The sequence below is a fragment of the Gorilla gorilla genome, chromosome 16, assembly GCF_029281585.2.
Source record: "Gorilla gorilla gorilla isolate KB3781 chromosome 16, NHGRI_mGorGor1-v2.1_pri, whole genome shotgun sequence".
In the NCBI taxonomy this organism is placed as follows: Eukaryota; Metazoa; Chordata; class Mammalia; order Primates; family Hominidae; genus Gorilla; species Gorilla gorilla.
In genome coordinates this window covers 48,587,732-48,600,781 of record NC_073240.2, presented here as the reverse complement: position 1 = coordinate 48,600,781, position 13,050 = coordinate 48,587,732, and the positions used below count along the sequence as shown (strand labels likewise).

At 39.1% G+C, this 13,050-nt stretch overlaps 1 protein-coding gene across 17 annotated transcripts in view; it reads right to left on the bottom strand.

Moving 5' to 3' along the window:
• Positions 1 to 6,251: 6,251 nt before the first annotated feature.
• SEMA6D (semaphorin 6D) overlaps positions 6,252 to 13,050 on the bottom strand; it is a 590,270-nt gene continuing 583,471 nt past the window's right edge. For 9 of the 17 annotated variants that reach the window (XM_055362508.2, XM_055362505.2, XM_055362509.2 and 6 more), the window contains one exon: positions 6,252 to 9,961. In XM_055362508.2, the coding sequence (XP_055218483.2) occupies positions 8,673 to 9,961 (1,289 nt within the window). In that variant the 3' untranslated portion in view covers positions 6,252 to 8,672. Of the gene's footprint in view, positions 9,962 to 11,715; positions 11,884 to 13,050 lie in introns of all 17 variants that reach the window. The other 8 variants (XM_055362500.2, XM_055362501.2, XM_019011212.4 and 5 more) reach the window with 1 other exon arrangement.

Genomic DNA, 13,050 nt, shown 5'->3' with positions numbered 1-13,050 from the left:
TGATAACGGATTAATTTTCTTAAAAATTGATATTATTATCTTTCAAGCAAAATTAGGGATGCTTTTGTTCTCAAGATAACAGGATTTTAGAATAATCCCAAGTCTGGGTCTGTTTAGTAAACATTATCAATCTGTTCCCTTAACTGTAAACATCTAGAGGCTAGGAATGCCTAACTTTCTGGGAATGCAGCTCAGCAAGTCCCAGCCTCATTTTCCTAGCCCTCACTCAAAATGGGGTCGCTCTGGTTCGAACGCCTCTGACATGTCCAGTTATGCAATGACTTAATTTTTTTCAAAAATGGGTGTAATTTTCTCTATGGTGGCTTTATGCCTTTTGATTCCTAGGCTCATTTTCAGGAAATAAGATCTCCCTATTGAATGGTCTTGGTATTGACATTCTTGATGTAAGTTGGAACTGTGGAAACCCTAATGAAATAGTATGACATACAACCAGGCCATTAAATGCCAATTCCATTTTGGCTGGCAAGCCTGGTTGAGATTACCCCAAAACATCTCCTTAAGGTAGTCCATAGCTACAACAGGAGGAGCAGAATTACTTCTCCTAAAAGAGAACTTGTTAAACTGAGAAAATTTACTTTTTAAAAAGTAGGGGGAGGGGAGGAATGGCAGGGAACTTTGCAAAAGGGGTGTGGTTTTCCTGACATCCTTAACTGGCATGCTGTCACAGATGAGAGGATTTTGCTCTACTAATTATTTCATATTTTCCCAAGTTGTCATTACCATAATAATCTCATTGTCCTCAAAGCTACCTGCTCTCTATTCATCTGCTTCCTTGCTTTCTGCTATTCTTGAATCTAGGAAAGAAAAGACAAAGGAGAAAATGGGGGTTTCCATCTTTTTGTGTGGTTGCCCTTTGAGACACAGAGAAAGCCCAGGCTGCCACGGCATCTCCATTCTGAGTTCCTGCTCTGGACGCTAGCTATGTACTCACACCATGCTCTGCCATTGCCTGGCTATTCTGCCTGGGTCCTAGTTCTGTCCCGAGTTCTGTCTTTTGTTTTTTTTTTATAATTTCCACATTTCATCAGTTTATTCCCAGTATCTCCAGCAAAAAAAAAAAAAAAAAAAAGAAACATTTTATTTAGACACTCTAGGAACCAAAGAATATCAAGGTCGATCATAATCATAGATACCTTCCTTGTAGCGAAATCAAACCTTTTGGGAGTTTGTTTTCAGTGGTAAATAAAGATTTCATCTTTTCTTGAGACTAGATAACTAAACAAAGTCAGGGGCTGTTTCCAGGATTTTTTTTTTCCTTTTTAAAACAAACTTAGAATAAAAATGTACAGAGAATTTTCAAAAATGTATGTTTGAATGAAGCATGTTTCAAAACATGTCAGTTTTAATGATTCTAAGCAGTTTTTAATATTTTTGATGTTTTTTCTAGACTCATATATATGTATATATATTTAAAATAATTTGAACTCTATTGCTTTCTTCCATTTTAGTGTTTTGCTCTTTTCTCTCATTTATATTCATGTAAATTAAGCAAACCGTATGACGTCAATCATTTCTACCTCTATGAAGTGTGGGTTCCATAGGTAGTTGGAAATAATAGTTTAGTAAGTTCTGAAAAGCTGATGGAATTTTTCAGGGTGAAGCCTTAATTGGGCAGCCAGAAGAGGCTATCATCAGATCAGATTGAATCTTAAGAATTGATCTCAATTTTATGAGTCACTCCAGTAACATAGAGACCAACAAAACTCCAAATTGCCTGACTCTGTCTCTGAACCTGAGATGTCATTGAACTTTGGAGCCTAATTCATATCCCAAATGCTCTCTTAAACTCTCTAAACTTTCACATTTGCAAATGTACTCCAAGGGTTCCATTTCTTTCTTATACTTTCCAAAGCTGTCTCCCAAACCCACGGAATGCTCCTTTGAGAATGGTTAGAGAATGCTATAATCCTCTTATCTGAAAACCTGATTTGCAAATGCTAAGAAGGTATATATGCTTTTACTATGCTTATTAGCATCAACAGTTGCAAATGTCTGGCAAGGCCCTGCCACCTGACTTACGATAAGATGCTGGGGCAATCACCAAATTTGTTTCTTCAACAGATTTTTTTTGTGTGCTTACTCTAATGCCTCACAGAAGGCTAGGCAGCTCAAATGATCAGAAAACTTTAAGATAGTCTATCTTTAAGATAGTCCGACTCCTAAAGATCTCCCAACCACAGTGAGCAGTGGAAAAATCGTAACTGTGTTTAACTCCCAATATACAACCACAGCTCAATATGAAGAAATTCCAAAGTAAGAAATAAACAAATTCTTCCCAGAGACTCTCTGCCAGTCCACAGGTTTAGATCTGGCAAGATGCCCGGAAACCTAGATGGGTACAATTTGGACACATCAGGTTAGTTCCTTGTAATATCTCTGAATGCATCCTTTTGGTTGCTTTCAGCCTACACCTTGTCAATTCAGCCCATGGATTCTTTTTTCAAATAATTGATTTGGCATGTTCATTATGATGGCTCAGCATGTGACTGATGTCACTGAACGTTCCGTTTTTTCATTGGAAGTTTGGCACGTATTCCTGGATACTGTAATTATTCTACCTTTTTTGTTTCTCTTCATTATACATGAAGTGCTGGAGAGAGGCCATCCTTACTGATTGAACACTGATATTCCCTTTTCAACCCTCTCACAGAGAGTGTTAGCTTGTGCGTCGGGCATGAGTGTGAGAACATGTGAATTAGCCCTGATTTTTGAATTGACCGTCATTTATATGTCCATAGTTGTCACACTCACACTAATCTTAATTTCTGTACCTTGAAAATGGGAATGACAATCTTATCCCTTTCAAAAAGATAAAAAAAAAGGCACGTTGGGGATTAACTGAACAGGGCTCAAAAGCACCAGGAAAATGTAAGAGAAGTCTGTCCACATAAGCCAAGCGCTGATGCTTTCTTAGCGGTCAATGGATGTGCTTATTACAGTTGCTAAATCAGAAAACAGACCTCAAACTAGATCTATGATTGATCGGGTGATCAATTGTGAGTTCAACTCTCTGTGAAGCCCCAGAGTAGATACACAAAATGTACAAGGCATGTTTTATCTTTTAATCAGAGATAAATACCTCATGAAATTGCTGTATTCGGAGCCATAGCCTACCCTCTTACAGTAGTGCCAGAGGAGGGGTGGCCTTGTAGATGGCTTTGCCCAGTGTAGTTAAGTCCTCACAAATACTGGCCACATTTCAAGTACTCAGTAACCACATATGCTAACCCACTAGGTTGGACAGCACAGATTTAGAACCTGCATCAGCATGGAACATTCCACTGCACAGGGCTGCTTGAAACTGACAAATCTTCCTTCTTACCACTGCTCTAACTGGTCTGAAGTCAGTCTTTACAGTAGCATTGGGTAGGTCCATCTCACACTAATGAAGAACTCTCACAAGTAACAGCGTATATATAATGCTGTATTTTCATACTTTCCTTTACCTAAACCCTGCATATGAGGCTAAGTGTACTCAAGTGCATCTTAAAATGAGATTTATCAACCAGTAACCAATACCTAATTTTTAAAAAGAATTATATCATGAGACAGGGGCTAAAAATATGCTATTTTTCTTTATATATGAATTCTAGTTGATTCACCATTTGAATGACCAAGACATTACCTCCCACTCCAGCCTTGCACCCTCCATCCCCCCAAGAATTAAAGATTGATTTTATTATAGGTCCATTCCTCTTTGTTTATGTTACCACATCTATTTGATTTAAAAAATGCAACACTGGCAGAGATTTAAGTGTTTCACATGTTATATATGCAAACAGTGTAAGCATCAAATATATTAATAGATCTAAGGTAAATGACTTAAAGTGCACTGTTTATCATAACTTACTTGTTAATCTCACACATACCTTATATCTAACAGGGAGCAGTCCTCATGAATCCATAAACATACTACCAACCAAGCTATTGAACTTGTAATAGTTAAGCATAGCATTCATAAAATAATAGAATTGCAGAGTTGACACAGGCCGTAGAACTGTCAGAGACATGGATGTCAAATCATCTCTTTACCAAAGTCAGGAGAGGTGGAGTGCCCCTTAATCACTAGATGAGTGATGGAGTGAGGATTAGAACTCAGCTCCCTGGACCTGGACCTAGGGCTGCTTTGGACACTTTGTTCTTTGCCGTCCTCTGACAAGGAGATGAGAGAGACCAGCTGGGAGAAGATGAGAAAGTTGAAATCTCTCTGATGGCAGGAAGGTGAGTCCTGGTTCCAGACCAGCACCTGGGCCATCATACCACTACCTGGCAGAAGAAGAGATGCCCTTTCTTCTTAGCCTGTATCAGCATTTCAAGTGTTCCATCTGGCTTCAAAGTTGCCCCTTCCCAGGGTAACCAAGTGCTTAGTCAATGGAATTTCTGGAACCAGAGCACAGTGCCTTGTCCTGGTTATTGTATTTGTCCCATTACTCTCTGGTTTTATGTGCTCCCTTTGAAAAAAGTCCCAAGTTCCCTTACCCTACTTCTCTCAAATGGGATCTGAGCATTTATCTTGAGGATTCATAGATGTGATTTTAGGGGACTGTAAATGTCCTGGAGAGGAAAGGGAAATGTGCCTTTCAGTCCATAGCATTCATTAAATTATCAAAAATGTCTATGATGGAATAAGGCTAAGAACTTCTATAAGGGAGAAAAGAAAGGTGCATTTTTTAGAAGAGAAAAAAATCGTTGAACTCGGAAAAACTAGTAAACAGGCAGTAGGTATAATAAACACCAATTTAATGGAAACAGGCAATGCAAATGAATGATAAGGCAATGCTAAAGAAGCCTAGGAAGAGGCTGTGTGTGGTGGCTCATGCCTGTAATCCCAGCACTTTGGAAGGCTGAGGTAGGTGGACCACCTGAGGTTAGGAGTTCGAGACCAACCTGGCCAACATGGTGAAACCCCTTCTCTACTAAAAATACAAAAATTAGCTGGGCATGGTGGTGAGTGCCTGTGCCTGTAATCCCCGCTACTCAGGAGGCTGAGGCAGGAGAATCGCTTGCACCTGGGATACAGAGGTTGCAGGGAGCCGAGATCGTGCCACTGCACTTCAGCCTGGGCGACAGAGTGAGACAAGGTTGAAGATGCATTTCCCTTGTGTCTTCTTTCATCCATTTGTTCAAAATCTGAGTTACAAATTGACTTCTGCAAGTCAGTAAGATGGGAGACACCTTCCACCCTCTTCTCCAGCACTATAATGGTGTGCACTTACAGAGACTTCCTTCCAATGATAGGGTAGTTTGGAAGGCCAAGGTCAGGTTCTGTGGCTGGTGGCACCACCTGTGGTGCCAGGAGCTGTGAAATGGGGCAAATAGGCCATCCACTGGTCTTCTTCTCTCACAAAAAGATTCCTTCAAATTTTTCCTCATGTCTCTGGAGTATTGCATGCCATGATAGGAACAAACAAGGACTTCTGATACCACTAAATTGACACTAAAATGCAGCACCCCTAATTAGATGACACTATCAAGGAGAATAAGGCTCGAGACAGGAATATGGCCATTCTGCTGTTCAGCAAAGATGCTGCTGAGGCTCCTTGAGAAAACATGACCACATGGGAGCTGCAGATGGGCTTTGGCCAGGAGTAGCAGCTAGAAACAAGAGGGCAGGGATTGCTACAACCACCCCTGTTGTCTCTCTCAGAAGTGTCTTGCCACTGTCAACATCCACGAGAAGCAATGACAGCAGCCACCAACTCATTACGTGCTAAGAGCGAGCCATGGAATCATATTGTTACCTTTCATTTCAATATTTAGGGAAGAGAGCTCCTAATTTATTCTATTTGTTTAAAACAAGGGAACTGAGAAACTCCTTATACCAAATAGCAAGAAATGTTCACGGGAACCCTGTTTGCCAGTTATAATTTTCAACTATTACGTGAAAAATTTCATGCAGGAAAACAAATCATGAATTTTAAAAATATCTGTTGAACTAGATAGATCTATGGACAATGTGAACCACTACTGTTTGCCTAAAGCATTTGACTGTTGACGTAGTACAGTTCAACTGGTTTTCTGAACAGCTTCTCATTTTTTTCAGGGGCTCTGACCTTCAGTGTCAGCCTTCCAAGGAGAGAATGGTAGTGTAACCATGACTGGAGAGCAACTGTTCCAGATAAGAATATTTTGGCAGATTTTAAAAGCAACTCTTACTGGTGTTGATTGACTTAAAAATATTTTTAAAATATAACATGTTATAAACCTCTTCAATATCAAGAGGCAGGATATAATGATTTGTATATTTTATTTTGACTTTACATGCGGTGTTAAAAACCCAAAGTACATATTATTTACACATCCACAATACAAGTTTACAAGGTATCTATACATGTTAAAGTACTCTATAAAACAGTATAGAGACACTTCACTTGAGGGTTACTTTTTATGCCGTACCATTAAAAAAGATACAATCTGCGTTTACCTTTGCACAAATGGATAAAGCATTTAAAAATTAAATTAACAGGATAGAGACTAGATTTAATGTTAGAAATTTCAACATAAATACTGATTGAACTCACATTACAAACTACAAGGAAGCACAATGTTACAAAATGTTATCTGGGGTCACATAGAGTTACTGCTCTGTTTTACACACGCTGGGATTAATATTGGTAAGGTGAATTCAAACACGTTTGTTGTTGGTGGACTGAGTAGTGTTTATCATTGGTTGGTTTAATTTATTATTAATCTGTAATATTTTAGTTGCAAAGCTGAAGTGTTTCAAGAACAGAAATTTTAGCTTTAGCGCTTCCAGAGATCACTGGAAATCACGTTCTTTATAAAACAATGTTCTTTAAAAAAAAGAATAACTGTATCAGTATTTCACATTCTGTATAAAAATGATCTGGTCTTCTGCAACATGTCCTCCCCCAAGTAACAGGTACCAACAGTATTGTCAAAAGAAATCCAGTTGAACTCATTTGCCTGACTACAGCAGGAGCATACCTCTGCCTTTGTACTTTCTAAATTTGGTTCACTAAACAAGTGTGTGGTGTGCAGCATATTAACTGAAACAGTCAGCAGGGTTGCGCATCATCAGCCGTAAGTAGTTTCTGCCAAACTACGTATAAATGACGCTCCATAGTTTCTGCAGGTGTCACATTACCCAGGAAACCTCATTTGAGTTCACATTATCACTGTTTCATCCTTAGGAAAGCAGGAGTGGAATGTTTATCATGGCAAAGAATGTAATGCTGCTATGAGGTCAGATTATGTAACAAATAATTATTCTAGGTTGTTTCTGTGATTTTTTGAAAAGAGTCTTTTCAGGTGCTGGTTGAAAAACATTTACAACTGGCACTCAGTAAATAATGTGCTATACTGAAAACACTTGACAGATTTTAGTACTTCTATCATTCTCATGAATAAGGCACAAAATGCACAGATTCAGGTAAACTCACATGTGGTATTTACAGTATATTGTCATTACCTGCATGACTTAGGAGAAAATTCTCACATAACACAACACAGACAACATGATTGCACCACTGTTAGGTTTTTACAGACTGTTTCTGTTAAGCCAATTACAATTCCTTTCATATGTCTTTCTTTTGTCTTCTATTTTTGTTTGTTTGTTTGTTTTTTGTTTCTTACCTTGGGGGGTAGGAGGAGTTAAAGGAGGAGAAATTTTACTATGCGTGGGAAAAAACGAACACAATCAAAATAAAACCTTATTAGTGTGTCCAAGGTTAAATAGAGTGACTCAGGCTTTGATTCACAGTGGACAGGAAAATTTTACTACTGAATACTGGAAAATAAATCAAGGATAACTCTTAATATCTTGATCTCCTTAAGCTGGCAAGACTGGAATACAAGTTTTAATGAATAGCAGCACAAAATCACTTGCAACTCTTACATTCTGCCATTGGGTACCACATAAGTAAAGTTCATCATTTTGATGGTCAAAGGAGCCTCGATTCTATTCCTCTTTCAAAGCTGAACCCAATGGACTCCTGTGGGAAATAGCATTGTCTCTCGTTCGGTCATGGTTAATGTAAACAACTCCATAGCACAAAAAGATGCAATGGGCACCTAAACAAATCCTAGTGGGTACAGAACACACACACACACACACACACACGCACGCACGCACGCAACAAGTTTGTTGGTGGCATGAAAAAGATGCCACACATGAAAAAAAATGCTACAGCTTGGGTCAAAGATTGAATTTTTAGCAAACTGCTTGGTAATCTACAAGTTCATTTCTTTGAGACATTACCATCTTTTTTTGACATTTGTGCAAGAGGCAAGGTGAATGCATACATATTAAAATGTTCACATTTAATGGGAAGACCACACATAATGGCAGTCTACACTGAACCCATTTTCAAGTATTTGTTCAGATTCTTCTGAGTACTGTTATCAGCTCTTTATACTGGTAAGGTAGCCCCTGTGAGCTACACATCTCTTTAGCTTCCAACAAAAGAAATGGAATGACCAGCACCTTCCTTTGTTTTCAGGCAAGTACACAGAAGCCTTGCTGCAGTAGCTACATGTGGCAAGTTCTGATGTTGCCAAAGTTAGAGTTTCTTTGGCCACTTGGTTCTCTTAAAATACAAGCGAGTCTCTTGTTTTAAGGTACCCTTACAACATCATCCTCTCAACAACAGGGACAGGATAAAGCCACATGGGAATAGCACACTTGAGGCCTAGTATGTGTATTTGTTCAGTGGTCTGACAGATGGGGTTTGAGGAACAAAGGAAGGCTTTGGTGGCACGTCAGGTTTTAAGGACGGCGTCCTCTTTAGTCCCGTCCTAGGAAGAGTGCCATTACTGGTGTAGCTGCTCTGTCTGGAGAGGGAAGGCTGCAGATGAACACTCACTGGTGTTCCCTGAATATAGTCCACCTTCGCCCCAGTGGGGGTGGGCATATATCCTCCACGGTTCATACTAGGCTGTCTGGATAACAAAACACCATTTGGTGAGTTTAAGTTTTTAGGCATAGCAGATATAGAGTGCCTCTGGGAGGAATTTTTGTGATAACCTCTTTGTCTTTCCAGAGAAGTCATTGGGACTCCAGGAGTGGTGGGGACATCCACTCGCTTGGTTGGGCTATTTCTGGGGAGAGTTGAAGGAGGGGAGTATAGCGATGCCTCCCGGTTAGGGACTTTAGGTGGGACCTCAGACATCGATCCCATGGGATCCAGCATTAAGTTCTGGTGTGCCATCTGGATGTCTCCCATGATGGCTTTGGTGTTACTATTTGGGTCATTCAGATGCTTCAGGAGATCATTGAGGGTATTTCTGGAATCAACAGAACGCCGGTGATCTCTCTTACTGGATGACTTTGTGAGAGGGTGATCAATGTTTTGAAGCTTCTTTTCAGCTTTGTGAGCATTGGAGTTTGAGAAAGACGTGTTGTAGTCATGGGTAGCATTTGGAAGAACAATGGCACTGGGGATATGCCCATGACTTAATGGGGAATGAGGTGGCGGACTAGACGGAAAAAACTGAGGGGTTTCTTTCCTTGAAGCTCCATGGCCATGGGCCTTTTCTGAGTGGCTCTTCATGGCCTGCAGGGTCTTCTGGTGAAGCACAGGTGTAGACTCAGGAGTGGGAAGAGCAGCCAACTCTGGAGGTTGCCCTCGATGGTCCATTACCATGGATTTAGTATCTCCATTGGGTGGTAGCTCTTTCCGACTAGTTAGCAGGTTACTATACAGTTTAGGAGAATCAATATTCTGTTGGTATTCCTTGACAGGGCTGTCAAAGAGACCATTCAGTTTGGCAAAACTTCCACTGGAGTCTGTGCATGACTGGGCGGACTCTGCATCTTTATGGATCTTTCTGTTTTTCCGAACAAACATGTCTCGATAGCAGTACACTGCCACACCTGCAATGAATGCCCCCAAAACAAAAGCAGCAAAGACACAGGTGATGAGGACATTCATGTGGACCATCTGGTTGGACTCTCCAGACTGGACTTCCCATCGTACACCTGAAATAGACACATGGGACAGTGTGAATGAGGTGCTTTTTAAAAATAATAATAAATAGCAAATGGCTTTCAGTGAGCCAACACGACCTTCATATGGTTCATATGCTTAGCTCGGAGGGTCAAGTAGACTCTAAAATTCCTTGTATATTTTGTCTTTAATCAAACTAGGATCCCCAGAGACATACAGGATTGCTGCAAATGCCAGGATAACTCTAATCTCCCACTGATCTGTATTCTTCTGTTCTTTTCCTCCAATCCCTCATACATAGTTGTTATATGTTAGAAATGTAAGAGTTTCTATCTAAAAAATAGTTAGAAGTGCATATTTTCTAAATAGCTAACTTTAAACTCATATGTTTTGTCTCATAATTTTCTCTTAATTCAGGATTAAAAGGTAGCTGCTAGGATATAGGAAAATGTAATAATTAGCATAAACATATATTATGCTAAAATAACTACTCCAATACAATTATACTAACTTTAATATGAACATATAATTTGTTCACAAACCAAAAATATCTGCTTGATCACTGTTAGCTATAAATAGAGACTTTCATGTTTGCTTGGATTTTTTTTTTCATTCCATCTTGGGGTGAAGCACTCTTGAATGACCGACTATGTAAGAAATCCAGACAGTCTAAGGAAACATACTATGTATTTGTTAAGTAAACTGTCAAATTATCTGAAGATATTTGAAAATATTTAAATTAGACCTAGAAAAAGAAGAGCAAATTAGTTTATAATTACTGAAATTAAACTTAACCTTTTAATGCAACCACAGACATCTAACAATTAATTAAAAAAAGTTAGTTTAAGAGGTATTCAAGTCTGTTACATGCTATAAACACAGCTATCCCAGAGTAAGGTAAGTCAGAGTGATTTTGAAGATTCTGTTGCTTTAAGTTAGTACTAAGGCCTTTGAACATTAGTTGTTTTTAATTAATGTTTAATTAATGTTATGGAATTCAGTGGCACTGTGAAAGACGGAGAAAGAAAAGTAGAAAAAAAATGGTGTTACTAAAGAAAGCAAAGCAGAAAGAAGAATGATTATAAAATTGTTTACAACGAAAACATATAAAACGAAAATCAACCGATATAAATCATAAATGACAATGTGCTGCCATAAAAACTGATTGGAAACCTGATACCATAGTTTGGTAAGTACTAAAGAATAGATTTTTTTTTCCTAGAGTAATATATTTAATAAGCTAACTCAACAGGCAGCTATTTTATAACTGCTCCTATTACGGGCTGAAAATGATAGTTATGGACGAGCACTCTGTTATGTTTTATTGCTTACGGCATTCAAGCAACTTAGCATCTCACATATCCTTTTCAGATTGCATTTTGAATTGAAGCTAAACAAGAGTCTGGGAAAGGCTCCTAGACAAAACATCTGATATCAGGATATTTGCAATTAATGAGTTTTGTTTTTTGATGTTGCTGCGGTGACCCTCGAAATTCCCTGAAATCCAGCAGGCTCTCTGCTTCTTCAGACAGAAATCAACACAGATTAGATTGTCTGAGTGGCTGCTTCACCAGCCTTTTCTCCAACAGCTTTCCACCTCTTTTATCTTTTAAGGAATGCACTCAGATATAACCACAGAAAGCCAGAGAGACTGTGGCAAGGGGCGGTGGAGGTACAACCGCAGAAGCTCCTGTGAGGCTCACCTCTGGAGAACCACATACTCCTCAGTGACATTAAGGATCAGGTTTCCATGCAGTTAGAGATGAGGTCCCTGCTGAGGCCTTACCCTTTGGGATACCCGATAAAGGATCAGTAAAATCAGAAGTGTTTGGATCATCTTGAACTACAAATTTCCGAGAGCTTGTCAGTTTAGGTCTCCAGGTATCAATCACTTTAGGTGTGATTTCTGGGATACTTGCCATTGTGGTAACAGAAGATGAAGATACCTCCATGTCTGTGGTGGCAAACAGATTTTTATTAATATGGATAATGTCAAGATTTTTTTTGATTGGTCTGTTGCATTTTTAAATAAAGTTTGAGTAAATTTTATGAGACAGTTTGCTCTAGGATTTTGTAAAAACACGCCTGAGGAAGCTACATCAAATTCCTTCCTTTCAAGGGAAGAATGAAAACTAAAAATTAACAGTAAAGACATATTCGGCAGATTTCAAAATTAAAGATACTCGAAAGGCTCTTAGGAAAGCCCCTGTGGTTACTAATGACACTCATGAAAAAGGTAATGTAATTCCCAGGGCAGATTAGTTGCTGTTTCTTCCTTCTCTTGTGAGACATCATTTCATTTCTTTTTACGCATTTTTAAAAGCACTTTCACGGATGGTTAGAAAATCTATAGGCTTTACTGGGGAAGAAGCTATGATGGAACTTTGTTGGAAAATATCTGGTTAAGTCTATGAAAATACTTGATTTTGGATGTGACAAACCAGTTCTGCCTAAGAGGTTGTTACCAGGGGCTCCTGTCCATTTGTAGATTATTCACTATACTAAGGCTCTGCCACCCACAGTAAAACAACGAAGGAGGGGACAGACTTTGCTTGTACTCTCTCCAAAACTGCTGGGGAGTTTCTTCCAAAGAGTTAGCAGAACCTAATGCAAAGGCAATGGCATTTACAAACTGAATGAGGATATTCTGATACATAAGATCTACCATCTTTTTCTCCCCCTGAGGAAAGGAATTGCTGGTGAGTTTTAGAAGCAGCAATAGGACCGGGAGTTAACTTAACCTTTTAGCATGTCTAGTACTGATTTCCTCCAAATAGATTTTCCCTCAAAATGTAAGCCTACGCTTTGAAGCTAAAACCTCAGAGACCACAATTCTGACTGGTGCAACAGTTAACAGAAGGAGGCTCCAAACAGGTACAGAGAGGCTTGGAGAGCCCATTGAACATCTTAATACATCAAAAATCAGCTTCACTCCACTGAAGCCTTTTTCACACCACTGAGACCACAACATTCAAAGATTCCCAGGATTAGCGCAAACCATTCAAAGATCTCTAAAACTTATAAATACACATTTATGGGAAATGTGTATTTGTTTACTAGGTCATAGGAAAGGTGAGGAGAGATGGGGAAAATAATGAAATTCCGCCATCCATTAAATACA